The sequence below is a fragment of the Carassius carassius genome, chromosome 23 (assembly GCF_963082965.1).
Source record: "Carassius carassius chromosome 23, fCarCar2.1, whole genome shotgun sequence".
NCBI lineage: Eukaryota > Metazoa > Chordata > Actinopteri > Cypriniformes > Cyprinidae > Carassius > Carassius carassius.
In genome coordinates this window covers 9,553,861-9,577,246 of record NC_081777.1, presented here as the reverse complement: position 1 = coordinate 9,577,246, position 23,386 = coordinate 9,553,861, and the positions used below count along the sequence as shown (strand labels likewise).

The 23,386-nt window shown below is 37.4% G+C and overlaps 1 protein-coding gene and 1 long non-coding RNA gene across 3 annotated transcripts in view; one reads left to right on the top strand and one right to left on the bottom strand.

Annotated features, from left to right (window-relative positions):
• LOC132101326 (uncharacterized) overlaps nt 1-23,386 on the top strand; it is a 963,607-nt gene that overhangs the window by 669,486 nt on the left and 270,735 nt on the right. The window lies entirely within an intron of this gene.
• hipk3b (homeodomain interacting protein kinase 3b) overlaps nt 2,753-23,386 on the bottom strand; it is a 72,903-nt gene continuing 52,269 nt past the window's right edge. Inside the window, exons 4-16 of one of the 2 annotated variants that reach the window (XM_059506193.1) lie at nt 23,123-23,242; nt 22,225-22,338; nt 20,481-20,665; nt 20,213-20,375; nt 15,152-15,269; nt 14,625-14,746; nt 14,376-14,512; nt 14,054-14,221; nt 10,705-11,010; nt 8,489-8,635; nt 6,766-6,995; nt 5,256-5,395; nt 2,753-4,704 (exon numbers count right to left, since the gene is read on the bottom strand). In XM_059506193.1, coding sequence (XP_059362176.1) covers nt 4,228-4,704; nt 5,256-5,395; nt 6,766-6,995; nt 8,489-8,635; nt 10,705-11,010; nt 14,054-14,221; nt 14,376-14,512; nt 14,625-14,746; nt 15,152-15,269; nt 20,213-20,375; nt 20,481-20,665; nt 22,225-22,338; nt 23,123-23,242 — 2,427 coding nt within the window. In that variant the 3' untranslated portion in view covers nt 2,753-4,227. The remainder of the gene's footprint in view (nt 4,705-5,255; nt 5,396-6,765; nt 6,996-8,488; nt 8,636-10,704; nt 11,011-14,053; nt 14,222-14,375; nt 14,513-14,624; nt 14,747-15,151; nt 15,270-20,212; nt 20,376-20,480; nt 20,666-22,224; nt 22,339-23,122; nt 23,243-23,386) is intronic. The other variant, XM_059506194.1, reaches the window with a different exon arrangement.

Genomic DNA, 23,386 nt, shown 5'->3' with positions numbered 1-23,386 from the left:
GCAGAATAACTGTTAATTTGGATAAAGTTAAATCAATTCTGAAAGCTATCATACATCAAAAACATAAAAACAGGTAAACATACAAAAATTAGGTTACACAAACACATCCATTAATATGCAGTGATGAGCCAGAACAGTTATGAAGATACAATACTGATTTGAAAAAAAAAAACAATTCTAAAATGTCCAATATCAGCAATACAGTAGTTGCAATGACACTCCAAAAATTTACTCAAAATCAAAATCCACTTCTAGTTTAGGCAATCAGAGAGACCCATACAAATAAACGAATGCAGATATGAACTAGTCTAATCTAATTTCACAGCGATCTGAAGTGGCAATCAATATATAGCAGCTTGTCTATGATACATTCAAGATAGATGATACGACTTATTACTTGTTCAAAAAGCGAAACATAAGCCATTTTTTTTAAATGCAAATTTAGAAATTTACCCCATGACTACAATTACTACAGTTATACATGAGTTCAATGCAGAAAGAGTAGCTACCTTGCTCAGAGAAATGGCTCTGTTCCAAAACCTAACAAGCTGCTTTGCTGTCTACTGCCTTCATACACAGCCGATAAAGTAAGTTTTTCATATGCAGTAACTCCATAAGTCGTACAAATTACTTGTCAATAGGCTCGCGCCCACAGTTTATTTCAATAGTGTAATGTTAGCATGTTGCTAAGCTAACATTCGTAAGCATAACAATTCATATCACATAACTACTGGCTAAAATAGTAATTTATTTTTATTTTTATATCAAACTGAACTATTTTAATCGACTTTATCTAATTTGTTAATCTTACTGATCAATACACAGTTTCTAGCAAAATATTGTCTTTTTATAATAGAAGCCACCAACGTTTTTGTGACGGATAAGATTTCCTTTTACAGCACTTCTTATGCCGTGTCTGCAAACATGATTGACAGTGGTATATGGTGTTTTTCCACTGCATGGTATGGCACGTTACGGTTCGGTACGATTCACTTTTGGGAGTTTTTCCCACTGGGTACAGTACCTGGTACTTTTTTTTAGTACCACTTAAGTCGAGGTTCCAAGTGAACCGTACCGTTATCAAAATGTGAAGTGTGAACTCTGCTGATCACGGACTGGCCGGAGAGAAATGTCCCTACCAGCGTCACTTAACTGTTGACAAACAGAAAAGAACCGCTAGATTTAAATCAGCACAGCCAGCGAAGGATCGAACGCAACTGTTTTGAACAAGCGCACCTTTTTTTAACAACCAAAAAATGGCTATATCGTTGTCTGTTGAGGAAGTACAGACATTCCTCTCATTTATATAAGAGGAGCGGATCCAGCGAGAGCTTTATGGGGTGACGCAGAATGAAAATGTTTTTCATGAGTCACTGCAGTAGAGGCGGTAGGGCTGCACGATTAATTGAAATTGAATTGAAATCCTTATTCAAAGAAATATATTTCATGCGTATCTTTCAGAGAAGCACAGTTTGTGTGATCATCAGTAAATCTCCATCCGAAGGCCAGTGGGCGCTCTCGTGCTGAAAATCCAAATACGCCCCAAAGAAGAAACCCACTGCAAGAAATCACTGCAGCTGAATAAACAGAAAATTTAACTGCTTTCATTGATTCAACGTGACTAATAAACATGACTATGACAATATATGGTTTATCGGAGTTCTTCTTCTTCTTATTTTATATTAAAATGAAGTATATTTTCCGTTATCACCGCTTAAAATACTATTAAAGTGAAAAGTGAAAGTCGTGACATTTGCCAAGTATGGTAACCCATACTCGGAATTGCTGCTCTGCATTTAACCCATCCAAGTGCACACACACAGCAGTGAGAAGTGAACACACCATGAACACACACCCCGAGCAGTGGGCAACTATATCCAGTGCCCGGGGAGCAACTGAGGGTTCAGTGCTATGCTCAAGGGCACTTCAGCCATGGGTATTGTGGGTGGAAGAGAGCACTGTTCATTAACTCTAAACTCCCTACACTACACTACAACTCCTGCCAGCACAGAGACTCAAACCTGCGACCTTCGGGTTTTCAAGTCCAACTCTCTAACCATTAGGCCACAGCTGCCCCCACATTAAATATGTTGCGTGCGTTGTTCTGTCTAAGAAGTCTCATCTCACAGAAGATGATTTTCTGCTGATTACAGAACCGGCTTTACTAACAAAATGTGCATGACAATCGCATTTGATGAATCGTGCAGTCCTAAGAGGCGGTGCAACAATAACGACATTTGAATAATCCCACCCACTCCAAAGCAGTACTAAACAGCAGTGGAAACGAAAACCGAGCCATGCCATACCGTACTGAGCCGTACTGAGCAGAGTCATACCACACAGTGGAAAAGCGCCATTAGTGACATCAAGGCTATAATGGTGATTGCTTTACGAGGCACACAAGATGCTTTTCCAATGTTTAGAGCAGAAGAGGATGATATCTTTCCATTAAAGAGAAACTCAGGGAACTTTTGCATCAGGAGTGTAACTACTATGCCTTGAAATAGTGCCTGCTTAGGCAGATCACGAGGTTTGGAACAGAGCCTTCAAATTACAGTCTTTGGTGATGCACAAGCAACTTCATTTGAGAGGCAAAAACACACAAACCAAGCAGAACAAACTAAAATGCACACTGCTAATATATTATATATATATATATATATATATATATATATATATATATATATATATATATATATATATATATATATATATATATATATATATAGACACACACACACACACACACACACACAATATATATTTATTTCTCCCTGACGGAATGTATAAAATGCAATTGACACCAACAAGCTTTCAACATATGATATAATGATATAATTAAAAGAAAAAAAAATCAATTCACACATGCATAAATGATAATTGCACACCTTAAACACACTGTGTCAAGCTTCAGCACTAAATAAACTAGCTCTATTAGATATATACTCATAGTCATATGTGTCTATACATCAAATACTGCATGGTCTGCTCAGGCTAAGATCAATCCATGACCCTGAATCAAAGACCGATATTTGCATTTGTGGCTTCATCTAGTCGAAGCCATGCCCACCACAGCAAACACAAACACACACAAACCCAAAGAACTAAACACACACACAAAAAGAAAAACAAACTATATAGATTGTATTGCAGTTTTACTAAACAGTACAAATACTGTTCGGTTTGTCGATTTTTTTTCTATATAGAAATTCATTGTATACTCTACACAATTAGTTAATTTAAGATAACGAAAAAAAAAAAGAGAATTAGAACAAATCCAACAGCAAGCGTTTGCAGCAGCAAAAGCATGCTGTCTTACGAAGAAATTATGCAAAAATTAACTCACTACATCTCAAATATACATCGGATCCAAAAATAAGCACTGCGGTTTGTGCAATGCAGTACATTGATGCCAATTATGCATGAAATAATACACCAGTGTGTATATATACGTAATACATAAAAACACACACACAAAGAATGCACAGACTGATTTGAATTGCAAGTGCTGCAGTCCAGGACACGTACACACACAAACACATTGTATATACACAGAGAGATAGTGTAGTAGAACACAAATGACTGCCGATATATAAGGCACTATGGCTGGAGACAACAATGCAGCGAGCCTCTAGGCACATCAAGAGCCTCTACAGGCTTCTCTCTGATCAACATCATGCAACACATGCAGCGTGTGATGAACGACTCCTTTAGGAGACTCCATTCCAAACGACACCAAAGACGCAGAGAAAGGTACAAACACTTGGAACGCAAGAAAACACAGCAAGTGGACACATTTTATGTTGTGAACAACATACAGGGCTGTCTGTACAAACAAACGCGTTGTATACAAGGTAAAGGCAATGTATAAAAATAAGTTGACCATCACATGATTTTGGACACCATCTGTTGTTGATATATATTAGAGGAGTACTCAAATCTGAAGATCTGAAAATCTGATAAGGTGATGTATCAAATGTGCAAAACAGTTTTTTTTTTCTTATTTATCCAATCGCTTGCTTCTCAACCATTCACTTTCTTTACCTACTTGCTAAAGGCTTTCCAAACCCTCCTTTTTTAAAGCTCATTTTAATTGCACTCAATCAAGTCTACATAATTATTTTGCACCATGGCTTTAGGTGCGAGAACCAGGTGGCATGTGGTTTCAACCGAGAGCCTGGCATTACCTCCATGTCGGCGGCCCTCCGGAGGGTTGCAAAGCAAGTCTCAGATGTATGGGTACTGGTTTAGTTTGGTGGGACTGAGCGGAAAGCCTGCGTATGCAGGTGATGCGATGAAGGAGTGTGGGGGGAACAGAGGCTTGAATTGGCTTTGAGGGTGGAGGGTTGGAGAGGGCAAGAGGCGGTTGAGCCCCACAGTGACCTGGTGCACTAGGTGTCCCGCCGGATGGGAGAGGCCATAAGCCGGTTGAAAGATGTGATTCCGTGTCGCCCCAGGTGAAGCCAAGAGATGGGCTATCGGGGCATTTGTTACCAGGGGCCCTGAAGGGGGGTAGGACAATAAAGTCGGCTGGGTGTGAGGGTGGACACCTAGGTGTGTTTGAGTAGGGTGGGCTGTGTGGGTGGGACTGCCGTGAGGCAGTGTGAATGTGTGGCCATGAATGGTGGGCGGGATGAACGCTTGAGGTCGGCGGTGACTATAGTTGCCGTTCCACTCCTGGTTGGACAACCCATAATGCTGGACCTAGAGCACAAACCAATCAGTTTATTTAAAAAATAAAAATAAAAATGAAAGTGGCGATCAATTATTAAAAATAAATTTACAATATATATAATAATAAATATACAATATAATATATAAATCAAAATGGACTCCTGATTTTAGGACATCGATACTGCTTTATTCAGAAACACAAGTATCTTAATGATATTTGTGTACGCCGCAACAGCTAAAGTCGGTCTACACGGGACGCGACAAAGCAACTGTTGAAAATCATTTGAAATTTGTGTCAATATGTCATAAATAGAACGCAATAGCAGGTTCCTGCTGGGGATTTGTCGTGCTGAACCACATCCAGTAAAGACAGCATCACTGATTATAATGAGTTCTATAGTATTTTGTTCACTCGGGTCCGGTGTAGACGCATCAAAAAATATTTAACACTATTTTATTCACACATCTCAGCTTCTTTTTATTTATTAACTTTTTACTTCTAATATATTTATTATTTGCATTAGTACGTTGTAGTAGTTATTATCTAGCTGACTATACAACAACCGATCAAACGAACTGACCTGTCCAAAGGGGAGCTGCGGTTGAGAGGGCTGCAGGGGCGGGAAAGCCTGTGCTGTCTTCTGCTGGCGATTCACCAGTAATGTTGAGTAGGGCGGTTGTCTGTTGGTACCACTGCGGCCTTTGGGGGGGCACGATGGCTCTATAAGTAGATGATGGAAAGAGCAGGCAAACTTACGCTACACTCCTTAGATGACTCATGAAATTGTGCAAGATATGTTTAAACATCTTGCAAAAGGAATTCAGAACAACAGATGGAAAAATGACAAGTTCATGAAAACACACAAAATCAAAATAAATAAATAAAAAGATAAATCAAATAATTAGCATTGCTCTGTTTTCTTGTTCTTCAATCAAAAGCATTAGCTTGGCGTAAACCTGGTATTAGAAAATAGAAGTTGAATTTAAAGTTAAACTAATTAGGGCTGCCCCCTAATAGTCGACTAAGCGTTAGTCGACCAGAAGAGGTTTGGTTGACCAAAGTCACGCAGTGATCTTTGTGGTAATACAGTTGATCTGGCAGAACATCAAAACAATTGCCTATCATTCATCAACCTCAAATATGGCTTATCATCTTAAATACACTGAACAAAATTATAAATGCAAAACTTTTTTTTTACCCCCATTTTTCATGAGCTGAACTCAAAGATCTAAGAATTTTCCTATGTACACAAAAAGCCTATTTCTCTCAAATATTGTTCACAAATCTGTCTAAATCTGTGTTAGTGAGCATTTCTACTTTGCTGAGATAATCCATTCACCTCACAGGTGTGGCATATCAAGATGCTGATTAGACAGCATTATTATTGCACAGGTGTGCCTTAGGCTGGCCACAATAAAATACCCCAACCCCCCCCCCATACACAGGGAAGTTAAAAATAAAAAATAAATAAACTTAAGACTAAACATTTTAATTTTATTTTTGGGCCAAGATGTTTTAGAACCGCTTTTCTATTAACAGTTTGCTTAATATCAAATCTGTTTTCAATATAAAAATTAAAACGGATTCTTTTTGCAATTAATTAACAGAAATCATGCTCCTCATAAGTTCAAAAAGAAATTACAAACATCATGAACCAACAAATGTGCTCTGGTCCAAACGTTTCATTGTAAATGCTGACTGCTGTCCATAATGATTGCTTATGTCTGTGTAGTGCTTCTTATTTTGACAACCTTCACTGATTTCTGGTGAGATGTTACCAACATCAGTCAAGTGTGACATCCCCTACTATTATCAAGGTGCTTAATATTGGTAAACGTCTCTTCTCGTCACTTCCATTGTGAGTGCGCTATGGAAAACTGCTGCTTCAAACTAGAGCTATTTATATCCCTTGAGAGGTGTGGTCATTTGAACTTGACTTTCAGTCAGGCCTTTTCACCCAATTGCCTTTTATATATATATATATATATATATATATATATATATATATAAAATATTAATCTTTTTCATACAACATGAATTTTAACTGTTTGTCAGTGTTGTATTTTGATAGGGTTGGTGAGATTTGTTACCTGTGAGGCCCATTGGCTCATTATTCTGAACCCGCATGGGCGGCACCACCATGGTGCGGACGGGCAGCTTGGTAGACTCAGCCTCTGTGCTTCCACTGGCTTTGCAGTTCTGGTTGTTGTCATTGATATAGGTGGCTTCCAGGAAGGGGCTGTCAGCTCGACTGGAGGACACAGACGCGGGCGAGCCGTCTACTGTATCACATCCACTCTCACGCTCATCTTCTGACATACTGAACAAAGATCAAACAAATAGTACTCAGACACACACAACACAAACAAACATACTGAAAAAGAGTGCTTGGAACGGAACGCTAGATACCTTTTTCTTTTATTTGTGTGTGTGTGTTTATATATACACACTGCCATTCAAAAGTTTGTGATCAATAAGATTTTTGTTTTTATCAAAAAAACAAAAAACAAAAAATATTGTAATATTGTAAAATGGTTTCCTATTTTAACATATTTTAAAGTATAATTTATTTCTGTGATGCAAAAAATTATTTTCATCAGCCATAACTCCAGTCTTCAGTGTCACAGGATCCTTCAGAAATAATTATAATATGATGAATTATTATCACTGTTAAAACCACTGCTCTGCCTAATATTTTCTTGGAACCGGTTTACATATACTTTTTTCTTTGATTAATAAAAAGTTAAAAAGAACAACATTTATTCAAAATATAAATATTTTCTAACAATATAAGTCTTTAAAATCACCTTTTAATCAATTTAACACATCATTGTTTAATAAAAGTATATAAAAAATGACCCAAAGAATAAAAATAAAATAAAAATCACAGGTCCCAAAAAGTATTAAGCTGCACAACCGTTTCCAACACTGATTATAAACCAGTATTTTAGAATGATTTCTGAAGGGTTATGTGACACTGAAGCCTGGAGTAATGATGGAAATTCAGCTTTGCTTCACATGAATAAATTATAAGTATATTAAAATAAACATTTTAAACTGCAATAATAAAAAAAAAAAACCTTTTTTTCCTGCATTTTCGATTAAATAGATACGGCCTTGAGCATAAGAAACTTCTTTAAAAACTTAAATCATACTGATCCCAAACATTTTAATGGCAGTGTGTATATATATATATATATATATATATATATATATATATATATATATATATATATATATATATATATATATATATATACACATATATATGTTTATAAGCCTTTGTGGGCAACTTTTCTGTTCAACTGCAGAGGGGCTGAATCAAAATAGTCTGAAATACTCTGGTTACGCAAAGCACTAAGCCACTTTTCATTTCTAGAATCCACTTGTCTCAGAGAAGAAAACAAGTCAAATAATATAACGTTTTCAACCAGCCGTTCAGATTTGATTGGTGTCTATGAAACAACACCAAATACAAGAGGACAGATAAGGGGAGCCACTTCTGGATTGTTTCTTTGCTATTTACTGTTGCTTTGCAAAAATGTCTGTTCCTGAGCAGCACCAAGTTGCAGCATTAAGTAACAGCAGCAGCTCTGGGAATGTAACCAAAAGTACAAATGTGACCAGTTTTCTTGGGTGTGTAGGACATTAGATCACACCACTAGAATATTGCTTAAAAATTACATTGGTGGCATGCAAATGTTTGTGTCCAATTGAATTACCATTCATATATCACACCAATATTGGTCATAGTGTGAACAGGCCTGAAGTCCTCAGACTACTATTAAATATGTGCATGTGTGAAGGTCAAACCTGTTGGGTCCCTTGCAGGGGGAGGCGCTGGACTGTTCTGAAGCAGATGAACTGGTGCTAAGGGTTGAATCGGGACTGCTAAGGGAACACACACGCTCCATATTCAGTGTGCTTTGACATGCCTCACACTCCGGGCTACCCTTGCACCTGAAACAAAGTGTGTATACTTTTTAACCACTGCCTTTTAAGGTTGTGCAACATTGACAAAAAAGGTCAATACTTAGTCTAATTATCGTTATTAACAAAATCACAGTGTGTTTAGCTGAGTGTGTTTTTGTGCTGGTACATTGATTGGTTTAGGCCCGTTGACTCCGGAAGCTCTTTATATTCTGTGTGGTAAGTTGGTAAGTTTACAACAGTGACACCAATCATGTACCTTTTAAAGGGTTAGTTCACCCAAAAATGAAAATTATGTCATAATGACTCACCCGCATGTCGTTCCAAACCCCGTTAAAACCTCCGTTCATCTTCGGAAGACAGTTTAAGATATTTTAGATTTAATCCGAGAGCTTTCTGACCCTCCATTAAAAATGTATATACAGTATACTGTCCATGTCCAGAAAAATAATAAAAACATCATCAAAGTAGTCCATGTGACATCAGAGGGTCAGTTAGAATTTGTTGAAGCATCGAAAATAAATTTTGGTCCAAAAATAACAAAATTACGAATTTATTCAGCATTGTATTCTCTTCCGGGTCTGTTGTCAATCCGCGCTCACAACTCCACAGTGACGCAGTGATGCTGATGTAAGTCACTGTAGTAGTGATGGGAAGTTCGGTTCTTTTCCGCGAACCGGTTCTTTCGGACAGTTCGATTCAATAAACCGTTTGAAAAAAAAAAACGGTTCTTTTGCGCTCGAAGTAATGACGTCATTGGCGAAGACTGTCCTTGATTCAAGCCTTCAGTTTACCTGCGCTCATAACACTAGCACAGAATCAGTTCAGAATCAATCACCAAAAGAATCAGTTCGGTTCAGACGCTCTGTGTGTCAGTCTGCTGAATCACACATGCGCAGTATCATCAGCTCCTCGGTTCTCGAATCAGACGCGTCTGACAGAAACGGTTCTTGACTCGAGAACGAGTCAATCTTTTGTTCATTATCTGGCTCGGCTCGGCTCGGTGTTCATCTTCAGTTCTCTCTTCACAGCAGTTCAGTCAGTGTACTGTTTGAGTACATGAGTACTGTTTGATATCCTATTCCAGGATATTAGTTTGTTTTAACTCAGAGGGAGTGTCAGCCATTATTTGTGGATTAATGCTTATTGGAGACGCAAACCGTTTCAAATGATTCAGTTCGATTTGGTGAACTGGTTCAAGAAGATCCGGTTAAATCGAATGATTCGTTCATGAACCGGACATCACTACACTGCAGTGTTGTGAACGCCCTAACAACAGACTCGGAAGAGAAGACAATGCTGAATAAATTCATAATTTTTGTTATTTTTGGACCAAAATGTATTTTCGATGATTCAACAAATTCTAACTGACCCTCTGATGTCAGATGGACTGCTTTGATGATGTTTTTTATACCTTTCTGGACATGGACAGTATACTGTACACACAGTTTCAATGGAGGAACTGAGAGCTCTCGGACTAAATCTAAAATATCTTAAACTGTGTTCCAAAGATGAACGGAGGTCTGACGGGTTTAGAACGACATGAGGGTCATTAATGACATAATTTTAATTTTTGGGTGAACTAACCCTTTAACTTCAAATCAAACTTTTTTAACTTTATAGGGCAATACTCCTGTTAAATTGAATGGCCATTTTATTGTAGATTATACATATACTGCCATTACAAGCCATTTATCACATATACAGTTCAGCTGAAATGCCATCTCAACAATGATTCATAATGAAAACTTAAGCCCCAATTTATTAAAATCAGCTCAGGTCTACTAAATATAAAGTAGTGCAGTATTGTAATGCTGAAACCTTTTAAAGATCACCAAATTTTGTATTTTTTTTTTTGTTATGTTATCTCTTCTTCACCTTGTCACATTGTAAACTGAAAGAGATGTAAAATATGGTCAAACATGCATGGACACATTTGGTTTTTCCAGTCATTTTTGTGAGGAAAAATCTTAGAATCTTGCTTCCATCTTTGGCTTCATTAAATAAATACATTTGAGAGCGACATACAGGTGAATAAATGCTGATGGCTTTTTTTTTTTCTTTAAAACATCCAGACATATATAAGTAAGTGAGCTCACTCTAGTGAATGTTTGTGAGTGTCCGGCCCCTCCTCATCTGTTCCACTGCTGATACTGATGACACTGCCTGCAGGGCTTGGAGAGTCGGCGATCACAATGGTCTGTCTCTGCTTCTGAGGCACAGTTGAGTCCTCGTACTCTGGTTCTGCTTTGCAGCACACAGGCTCCTCCTCTGGCACCGCCTCCGACTCCGCCTCCACTACACAATCTGCTGCCACCTCCTCTGTGTTTTTGGCACTGTCTACCATCTTTAGGGACTGGCTTGATGTGTTTTGGGAATTGGAGCTGTGCATGAAGTTGTTACTTCTGGTGGGGATGATAATGATGAATTAGATGAGCATAGGTAGGCATGGCAAGAACATAATAACCGATGTTGCTTGCTGATAACACTTATGGCGCTTTTCCATTACCAGTACCAGCTCGACTCGACTCGCTTTTCGCTCCGTTTTCCATTGCAGATAGTACCTCCACAATAGTACCTGGTTGTCATAGCGACACTGCAGGAAACTGCCGTGACGTAATCTTTTACGCGACACACACCCGCTACCCGCACACACAGGACAATGGAGGAAATCGAGTGCATGTTGTTTTTGATCCTCGGGATGTGGCTGTTTCTCACAGCAAGAAGACAAACGTTGTTTTAAAAATGGCGGGGTTATTCTCGATACTATCTGGATACTATTGCTGGCGCGTGTAATGATGACGCAGTGAATAGTGACGATTCTCTCTGACCAATCAGCAGTCTGCTGTGTTTTTACGTCACATTATAGTATCGCCTCAGCTCGCTTGGAACCTCGCCGGAGGTGGTACGAAAAAAAGTACCTGGAAGCCGGTACAGGTACAACTTTTACACAGTGGAAAACCAAACAGAGCCGAGTCGAGGCGAGCCGAGGCAAGCTGGTACTGTGTAGTGGAAAAGTGCCATTATAAAAAAGAAAAAGAAAAAAAAAGAAGCAGAAGCAGTATCCTTTAATATGGAGGGCAAAGTGTGTAACTTCAATTAAAATTTATTTGAAAACAAAGTAAACGAATAACTTCACTGAAAGAGCAATAAACTGACTTCTTGGTTAATGTTGTTAAAGTGCGTTTTGGGACTGAAATCTCCACCAACATTTACCAAAAGACAAAAGTGTTCAACTTTGAAATGCTAATTGCAAAGTTGCTTGTAAAATGATTATGTAAAGGAATGCTGATATATTTATTTATTGATGTACTTTTTAATTAATATTTAGATGTTTATTATTTACATTTTAAAAATAAACTGTATTCCTTTTTTTTTTTTTTTTTTACAAATTAACCAATACAAATGTGTTTGGAATGCTGAGTAATGGATGCAAACAGAGTGTATTGTGGGTGAAAGGTGTGTGTCAAAAAAAAAAAAAGTAACATGTCAAAAGTTATTTAAGTGCTTTGTGACTAAATGTTAAATGCCATTTTTTTTTATGGAAAATAAATAAATAAATAAAATAATGTAATTATATTTTTTAACATTTAAAATAAATGTATTGGTCAAACTGTAGTTTTTTTTAGATACTAATAAAAAATCTTCGTTTTTAAATCCATTAAAGTGGTTAATGTTTTATCAAGTATTATGATTTGGGCTGGGATAAACGATTATTTTTTAAACGATTAATCTAGCGATTATTTTTTCGATGCATCGATTAATCTAACGATTAATTTTTTCAGACCGATTCGATTTCGATTATCTCCCCATTAATTGACTACTAACAATTTATACATGTTGATTTACATATCTGAATGAAAAAAACATGAATTCCTTAACATTGCAATATATGTTTATTGCTCTTAAAATTACAAAATAAAAGACTGACTAAAAATGCATTACTTTGGACTTGTATAGAGATAGCATTCAATAAAACCTTGAAGCCTTGAAAACGCATAGCTTACTGAAACAAGCTTACTGAACACATAGGGCCTAGCATTCAATAAAAAAATTCTTCTTTCAGATGAAAACAACAACAACTCGATGTCTAGCATTTAATAAAAAAGGTCACCCAAAATACTTGTTTAGAGCAATTAAAAGAATACAGTAACCAATGTAAACTTGAGGGCTTTAAGCTAATACAGAGAGTGCTTTTCCAAAAAAAAAAAAAAAAAAAAATTAACAGTGGGAGCCAGCAGCCTGTCATGGAGAAAAAAAAAAATCTCTGAATGCTCCATGTGAAACTTTGGCGTTCCGCCCTTTTTCTATCGTGTCTAATGATTTTGGTTAATATGCACGAGGGAGGGAGAGAGAGAGAGAGAGAGGGAGAGAGAGAGAGAGAGAGAGGGGGAGAGAGAGAGAGAGAGAGGGGGAGAGAGAGAGAGAGAGAGGGGGAGAGAGAGAGAGAGAGAGAGAGAGAGAGAGAGAGAGAGAGAGAGAGAGAGAGCGCTCGTGTAGTTTGAAGACAGTGAGCGCGCGTGAAACTTTGGTGTTTCGCCCTTTTTCTATCGTGTTTAATGATTTTGATTAATATGCACAAGGGAGAGAGAGAGCAAGAAGCGCTCGTGTTGTTTGAAGACTGTGAGTGCGCGCGCAGCCGGGGCTCTCTCTTGTACGCGCCCTGTCACTCACCGATCAAATAAGGCTTTGACAGCCGCCAAAAAAAAAAGATCAATGCAGAAAAACCCCTGGATTGGTTATATAACGTTGGACAGAATGTTGATCCAGCCATCGCGTATATTCAGCGCACATAAGGTAAACGTTTTGCAAATGTTTTTTAGAGAAATAAAAACAGGTCAACGAATCGATGCGCATATTTTTCGTCGACGTATATTTTTGCGTCGACGTCATCGATGACCTCGACGCGTTGTCCCAGCCCTAATTATGATAGAAAAACAAATTATTGAAAATAATATCTTATCATAATACTTAATTTTGTGTGGAAGCATAACTTGTGCAAAGTCCATTTAAAATGTGCTATTTTGTTTAAAAAGCAGTGTATAGTATAATGTATATATCCACTATCATATTTGAAACATTCAATAACAATTTGCATTTTCCATTTTTGCACTGTACTTAAATTTTATTTCTATAGTTTAATAAACTTGAAATAAATACAATTAAAACCAACAAACAAAACAACATACATACTGACACTATTGATTAATAAGAGTAATGTTTTGCCATGAACATGAAATCTAAAAATAAAATTTGAAGTGCAATGCAATAAACAGTTTAAGCGATTATTTTTATAATCAACTGCATATTTACAGTTTTTAAAAATATCCATTTATTTGTAATATTTTACAGTGATTTCATAACCTGTTTTGATTAATTACTTGATAATTGGTTACTTCAAATTGGCACTATCACATCAACCTGTCTGGATATGATGTGTGGACTTACCTGTTTGAAGATGTTTTATTTCTCTTGTTAGCAGCTGGCTGTGGCCACACCACATGAGCAATCCCTATGCTGATAGGCTGGTGAGATGACATGGCCATTGGGTTGGTAAACAGTGGCTGGTGTGGGGGCATCATGGAGCTGTAATGGTTGCCAAGGGAATGAACTTTCCTGCAATAGATCAAGAGAAACAGAGCTTTTCAAAGCGCATAAAGAAAGATGACTCACTCAAGAGTCTGAAACGTGTTACAACATCAGAACAATTGAGAGATAAATATAGAAGCACATACTGCTATGCAATGACTGAGAGACTTGTTTCACCCACCCCCAATCTGCTAGTCTTTGTGGACATGCCACTGTTTCTGAGGCCATTGTTGTTGCTGAAGGTGCCACAGGTGCCACTGGGGCCATCTGAGGCCAGGTGGGGACCAGGATCTGCTGGGGACGACTTGACCATGCTTGCTGTAAAAAAATATAAAACAAGTTGAAAAGAAAAAAAAAAAGAGCAGCTTGACTTCATGTAACAGATGAATACAAAAGGGTAGCCATGTCTCTGCTTTAGAAATCCCTTTACCTGTGTAATGACCCCTGGTCTGATCTGTAGAGGCTGGATGGCAGAGGCTTGTGTCACCAGCGGTACTGTACTTTCCATACGCACAGAGTATCCCATTGACTTCTTTGGGTTGGGTGGGAGGCCTGTGACATGAAGCAGGTTTATTGTCATTAACTAAAACAATTTTCATTACTGCAAAAAAAACAAAACAACAACTAATATATATATATATATATATATATATATATATATATATATATATATATATATATATATATATATATATATATATATATATATATATATATATATATAATAAAAAAAAAAAATCACTATTATTTTCATTTGAAAAATATTAAAACATTACAGACATTAAAAAAACACCAAATTGACCTAAAACACGGACTCATTAACTAAAACTAAATTAAAATGAAAAAAGAAAAAAAATGAAAAATTTGTTCAAAATATTAATAAAACTATAATAGTACCTAAATGATACTTTAAACACACACACACACACACACACACACACACACACATAGTAGTACCTTGCAAGGTTGGGGGACAGAGAATAAGTGCCTGTTGAAAAGAGTCACCAAACTGAGCACTTCCTGTCTGGAGAGGTATTCCAGGATGCATTACTGAAGGGGCGGATGATGCTAAAGCCTACAGAATGAGAAGAAAGAGAAAAATCAGAACACACAGTCTAAAAGATAAAGTTTAAATGAATTATATCCAATTGCACATCCCTGTTCTGCATTTACATACTGTGTGATTACTATGTAATAACTGGTTAATAACTAGGTACTAACTCTGAACGTAACCCTAAAACTACCATAAACCATGTAGTCACTATACATTTTCAGAACATTTTTGATCAAGTACTGTGCACCATAAGTGCAAACAATATATATATATATATATATATATATATATATATATATATATATATATATATATATATATATAAAAATTTACAACCCGAATTCCGGAAAAGTTGGGACGTTTTTTAAATTTTAATAAAATGAAAACAAAGACTTTCAAATCACATGAGCCAATATTTTATTCACAATAGAACATAGATAACGTAGCAAATGTTTAAACTGAGAAATTTTACACTTTTATCCACTTATTTAGCTCATTTAAAATTTAATGCCTGCTACAGGTCTCAAAAAAGTTGGCACGGGGGCAACAAATGGCTAAAAAAGCAAGCAGTTTTGAAAAGATTCAGCTGGGAGAACATCTAGTGATTAATTAAGTTAATTGATATCAGGTCTGTAACATGATTAGCTATAAAAGCTTTGTCTTAGAGAAGCAGAGTCTCTCAGAAGTAAAGATGGGCAGAGGCTCTCCAATCTGTGAAAGACTGCGTAAAAAAATTGTGGAAAACTTTAAAAACAATGTTCCTCAACGTCAAATTGCAAAGGCTTTGCAAATCTCATTATCTACAGTGCATAACATCATCAAAAGATTCAGAGAAACTGGAGAAATCTCTGTGCGTAAGGGACAAGGCCGGAGACCTTTATTGGATGCCCGTGGTCTTCGGGCTCTCAGACGACACTGCATCACTCATCGGCATGATTGTGTCAATGACATTACTAAATGGGCCCAGGAATACTTTCAGAAACCACTGTCGGTAAACACAATCCGCGGTGCCATCAGCAGATGCCAACTAAAGCTCTATCATGCAAAAAGGAAGCCATATGTGAACATGGTCTAGAAGCGCCGTCGTGTCCTGTGGGCCAAGGCTCATTTAAAATGGACTATTTCAAAGTGGAATAGTGTTTTATGGTCAGACGAGTCCAAATTTGACATTCTTGTTGGAAACCACGGACGCCGTGTCCTCCGGGCTAAAGAGGAGGGAGACCTTCCAGCATGTTATCAGCGTTCAGTTCAAAAGCCAGCATCTCTGATGGTATGGGGGTGCATAAGTGCATACGGTATGGGCAGCTTGCATGTTTTGGAAGGCTCTGTGAATGCTGAAAGGTATATAAAGGTTTTAGAGCAACATATGCTTCCCTCCAAACAACGTCTATTTCAGGGAAGGCCTTGTTTATTTCAGCAGGACAATGCAAAACCACATACTGCAGCTATAACAACAGCATGGCTTCGTCGTAGAAGAGTCCGGGTGCTAACCTGGCCTGCCTGCAGTCCAGATCTTTCACCTATAGAGAACATTTGGCGCACATTAAACGAAAAATACGTCAAAGACGACCACGAACTCTTCAGCAGCTGGAAATCTATATAAGGCAAGAATGGGACCAAATTCCAACAGCAAAACTCCAGCAACTCATAGCCTCAATGCCCAGACGTCTTCAAACTGTTTTGAAAAGAAAAGGAGATGCTACACCATGGTAAACATGCCCCGTCCCAACTATTTTGAGACCTGTAGCAGAAATCAAAATAGAAATGAGCTCATTTTGTGCATAAAATTGTAAACTTTCTCAGTTTAAACATTTGCTATGTTATCTATGTTCTGTTGTGAATAAAATATTGGCTCATGTGATTTGAAAGTCTTTGTTTTCATTTTATTAAAATTTAAAAAACGTCCCAACTTTTCCGGAATTCGGGTTGTAACTTTGCAGAATACTTTGGTAGCCATTATATTTTGTTCCTTGAAATAAAGGATATTTGTTAGGACACACATTAAAGTGAACTTCATTCATATGTCCAATAGGGGGCGACACAGCATTAACAGACAGAACATCAGTACTGCACGGATGAAGCAATTTACCTTTACAGAATTTTTGTTTGCCACAAGTCCACATAATATGTCAAATAAATATAAAGTTTATTCGAATTATGTCAAAAGTTAATTTCCGTGGTTCTTAATAGGAAGTCACTGATGTTTAAGGAGTCACTGATATATGATGAAACAAGAAGACGCACAAGACATCACTGATGTATAAGGAAGCAACAAACAACTGAACAAAATAATTTGTTGTTATCAAGCTTTATTATATATTTTTTTAATCAATGCCTTTTATTGCAATTTATACTTAAATATATTCCGTGCAGCTATATGTACAGCTATACACTATATGGGGAAATGTAGTGATACACCTGACCATTATAAGCAACAGGAAAATGACATGGCATTCTAATTACATAGACATTTATATGGAGTTGGCCCAGCTTTGCAGCTAAAACAGCTTCCACTCTTCTGGAAAGACTTTCCACAAGATTATAAAGTGTTTCTGTGGGAATTTTAACCCGTTCACCCAGTAGAGCATTAGTGAGGTCAGGAAATGATGTTGGACGAGAAAGCCTGGCTTGCAAACTCTGTGTCAGTTGAACCCAAAGGTGTTCGATGGGGTTGAGTTCAGGGCTCTGTGCGGCCCAGTTAAGTTCTTCCACGCCAAACTCATCCAACCATATTTTATACACTTTGCTTTTTGCACTGGGACTTAGTCATGCTGGTACAGGAAAGGCCCTTCCCCAAAGTGTTCACACAAAGAATCATAGCATTGTCCAAAATGTCTTGGAATGCTAAAGCATTAAGATTTCCCCTTCACTGGAAGTAAGGGACCTAGCTCAACCCCTGAAAAACAGCCCCATACCTTAACAGTTGGCACAATGCAATCAAACAGGTAACGTTCTCCTGGTATCCTCCAAAGCCAGACTCGACCATCAGACTGCCAAATAAAGGAGCATGATTAATCACTCCACAGAACACATTTCCATTGCTCCAGAGTCCAATGGTGGAATGCTTCATACCGCTCTATCAAACACTTGGCATTGTATTTGACATTGTGTTGTGAGGCTTGCATGCAGCTGCTCGGCCATGGAAACCCATTCCTTGAAGCTCCCGCCGCCTAGTTTTTGTGTTGTTATTAATGCCAGTGGAAGTTTGAAACTCTTCAGGAATCAACAAAGTGGTGGCGACTTTAACATACCATGCGCCTCAGCACTCAGTGACCCAGCTCTGTGACTTTACATGGTCTTCCGCTTTGTGACCGAATTGCCGCTGCTCCTAAATGCTTCCACTTTCCAATAATACCACTTACAGCTGAGCATGGAATATCTAGCAGGGATAAAATGTCACAAACTGGCTTAGAGGCATCCTTCACTGAGGTCTTCAGAACGACCCTTTTTCACAAATGTTTGTTAATGCATGGTGTTTGATTTTATACACCTGTGGCAATGGGCAATTATTACATTTTTTTCATTACATAGACACATTTCCGTGCATTTCCATCAAAATTAACGCTCCCAAGAATCACAGCCATAACTCCAGGGTACTAAATAACACAAACGGTGCATTAACATCACAACTGTGTTCAAAATTGTATGAACATGGCCAAGGTAGCTCCTTCATTAGGTACACAGTCAGTGTTCTTTTCCAACTAACTGCAAACAGGCGACCAGATTCATTTATTTTAATACAATTTACCAGTTTGCAAAATGTAATGTTGCAAAAGGAGTCAAGGAGGGACACATGTGTTGAAAAAAACCAAACTACCATGCTGAAAGGGTCATCAGATTGCATTAAAAACAGTCTTCTCCGTGTTATCTCAGGTCAGTTTGGTGTGGGTAGAAAGTTCTTCTGCCGTGTCTCTCCTTGGAAACCGAATGCTCTCTCCACGTTGCCATGATGTCAGCAATGTTGCCATGACAACGGCAATAAGGGTTCAAATTTGTGAGATACAAGAAAGATCACAATGCAGAAGTGATAAGAGTCATTTACATGGACAGCTAAAAGAAATATAGAAACACATCATCCTACAAACGGCATCAAACTCTTGTTTCTGACAGGACGCACAGCAGCACACAAACATGCCAAATATTAAAAATTAAAGGATTGCAATGCATGAGATTTTTTGTTTAGGCTAAATAAATATATATATATATATATTTATATATGGCGCTTGCCAAATTTCGCCGTGTAAATAGCAAATCCATCATGGCACGAGCACAACTGGCTCTTAAAGGGAAAGGAAGATGAGACTCTGATTGGTTTATTGCGAGTTACACCCAAAAAACACCTATTACTCATTAAGAGAATAGGGACAACCCATTTAGACCAAGCGCCTGGGCACGCCAACCATTTTTCCGTCGTTAAAATAGCTATAGTGCATTTGGACATGCCCTGCGTGCACCTGCGCCGTGCGCTTTACACTTTGCGTTTAGATCATTAAAACAGGGACCTTAATGTAAACTTTTGGTACAAACTCTAAAATGGACTCATTGGTCAACTTTTACCCACAGTAGAGGTAAAAATACGACATTGTGATAGCCTTACATTCCAGGTAGTTATTTATTTCTTCATTATATCAGTCAATGCATTTCTGGGAACCAAACCCTACTGTTTGAGCTACTGGAATATAATATTCGAGGCCCTCAAAACATGCGTCACTCAGAGCCTTGACCTTCACTTGAAAAGTATTGCAGATAGCATCACAAAAACTGTTTTTATAAGGTTGCTTGGTAACAAGAAAACAGGAAGTGTATACAGTAAACATTGAACACACCGTGAAAGCAAACAGAATTTTTTCCATGTTTTAGTCAAAAGACATTTCGCAAAGCAATTTAGAAATATACATTTCTGTTCACAAGCGTTTTTAGCAGCATTGAAATGTTTCTCACAGTAATGCCAATGTTTTCAATACCTGAGTGTGAATGCCAGTCACCTTGCAGAGGGGCAGGGTGATGTTGGGCGCTGCACCAGTGCTCGGGACAGTCCTGATAAATGGAGCCTTGGTCCGACTGAGAGACTCATAACTGCCTGGTCGTGAGCAGCACACGTCCATAATGTGAAAACACGATTTGACACTATAAAGACAAAATTCAGAACACAAAACCTCAGTCAAAGAGCTTTTCCTAAGAAGTCCGAAGGAATGAATCATAAACAAGGTTGAGGAATGAAAAGTCACTCACTGGTTGCTGTGGGGGAAGTCTAACAGGTGCTTCATGGTAACGAAAGGGTGGCTAAGGGCATCACTCGGGGCTATTCTTTCTTCTGCATCTATCAACAACATCTTCTTCAGCAAACCCACAAACTCTGCACGATCAACCTTCTCTGCCAACAAATCACAGCCTTCCAGATTCATCACTAGATTCACCTGCAAAAAAAAAGGTTAGTCATACTGAGGGCTACATAGTATCTGCACACACAGAAAGCATAGCCCAATTTAAGAGAATCCTAATGGGTATTATTTAGTTTCTTTTTTTTTTTTTTAAGAAATTAATATTTTTATTCAAGCAAGGACTCATTAAAATTGATCAGAAATTGACGGAAAGTTTTAATCTCATTAAATTATGTATTTACTATATCAAATTAATGCTATTTTATACTTTCTATCCTTCAAAAAATAAAAAAATGCATCACATTTTGCTAATAACTAGAAAGGTTTCTTGAGTACCAAATCAGCATATAACAGTTCCTCCAGGATTTTGCTGATTTTTGCAGCCTACAGTGACTGATTTTTCCTGCGGCATTTCGAAAAACTTAGCGGTATATATTGCGGTGTTTTGCAAGGACTCCAAATTATCAACATCGCTACAAAACCTATGCAACATGATACAAATCATTAGAAAAATCTGGTTAAAATGTATCACATAATGATACAACAGTGTTCTGAGGAAAATTAATGAATTATTGTAAGATAACTGAATTGCATATTGTCATAAAAATCACATTAATTTACATTTTGGCCATATAAATAAGTGTATCAAGTTGCTATTTTTGCTCAGTTCAGGCTTCTGGATAAAAACGAGCTTTCAGAGAGTGAATTTACACTTTCATTTGCGTCTCTTTCACTCATTCCGTGCTGCTTGTCCATGTTTGGGTTGTTCATAGAAAACGCGAGCCTCAAGGCAGTGTTGACAAATTTAACTGGTTGATAAAAAAATGTCACTCAGAGTGTGTTTTGGAGAGCATGCACACTTTACAATGGGACGAAGCAACAGCAAAAAAAGTTTAGCGATCGGTTAGAAGTGAGCAATGAACAACATGATGCCTTTAAGCCTAAATTATGCAGGAAATCTGCAGCAATTTAGAAAAATTACAAGCTCCTCTGAATTATGCAGAGTTTTTGATTTTTGCATTAAAATCTGCGATTGCAGAATCGCTAAATCCTGGAGGGACTGATATTAGAATTATTTCTGAAGGATCATGTTATACTGAAGACTGAAGAAATGGCTGCTGAATATCCAGCATTGCCATCACAAGAATTAACTACATTTTAAAATACACGAAAATACAAAAGTTATTTTAAATTGTAATAATATTTTACAATATTACTGTTTTAACTATATTTCACTGGTCACAATATTTTATCTCCAACCTTGTTACCCCACCAAAAAGTGACTGATCTCAAATTGCAAGAACAAAAAATAAAATAAAATAAAATAAAAAGCTGAAAAGTAGAAATTAACAAGTTTTACTTTTACATATGTAACCTTTCCACAGATTTGCCCTCACATACACCTTAGAACATTTGGGGAAGAAAGTTTTAAAATTGACAAACATTTGCCTAGATGTGATTCTTCATGTTACACTTTAACTTACACAGCATAAAATAAGTTTTCTATTTGCATTTGTAATGTAACTGCAACTCTGGGAGAGAGAAAGGTGTGAGTGATTCTGAAGACTGATGTGGTAAATGTAGGAATTTCTAACTTGTGTTCGTGATCCAAAGATACGCACATGCGCTATGTCATCCAAACAGCTGAAGATGTACTTTCTGGATTCTTTTGATTTCAGCCCCGTCTCTGTCTCGTGCTCTTCTGTGGACTGAAATATATGCAAAATGTATAGCTATTAAACACAGCAAAAATACACAATGTGCACAATATGCATTATATGTTTTTATAGTTTTTCCACTAAAATGTAACAATGGATGAATTTCATGAAGAAATGTCTAGCTCATAACAAATATAGAGATTATACAACTTTTTAAACATTATAGTATAATGTCAACAACATTTTCAAATGCATAAAATAGTATACAGTACAAATAATGTTTACATTTATACTTTAATAAAAACTGATATATTTAATGTATTTTTCGGACTATAAGTCGCACCTGAGTATAATTCGCACCAGTCCAAAAATACGTCATGACGAGAAAAAAAACATATATAAGTCACACTGGACTATAAGTCGCATTTATTTAGAACCAAGAGAAAGCATTACCGTCTCCAGCCGCGAGAGGGCGCTCTATGCTGCTCAGTGGTAGACTACAGGCTGTAGACGGTAATGCTTTCTCTTGGTTCATTTCTCTCAGTTCGTCAAATTAATTTTGATAAATAAGTCGCACTTGACTATAAGTCGCAGGACCAGCCAAACTATGAAAAAAAGTGTGACTTATAGTCCGGAAAATACGGTAAGTAAGATTGTTTCCACCTCTGAGTTATTTTAATTTATTTTTTGTTCTGATGATATAATCAAGGCTGCGTAGGTGGACAAAAAATTAACCAATAATGTAATCAGTGTTACCAATAATGCCTTCAACAACATTTGTCATTAGTGAACATGATACAGTGATGTGCATGTGTCACATAGTTCTTGATCTCACTTTAAGTCTCCAGGCTGCGTACGGAGAGTCTGACTCCTGGCAAAAGAAGCGAGACGTCTTTGTCCCCACATTTAACAGATGCTCTCCTGGCAGACCCTGTGTCTGAGAAATGTAGCGGATCTGAGGAGAGACAGATGGGAAAGAGTGAAACAAAGCTTGGTGAACTCTATCATTGATGATGTTTTAACACCGTCCAGCATAAATGGATACGTCAACAAAAGACTGTCAGAGGCCTAGAAACAGCACGTGTTCTCAATAACACGT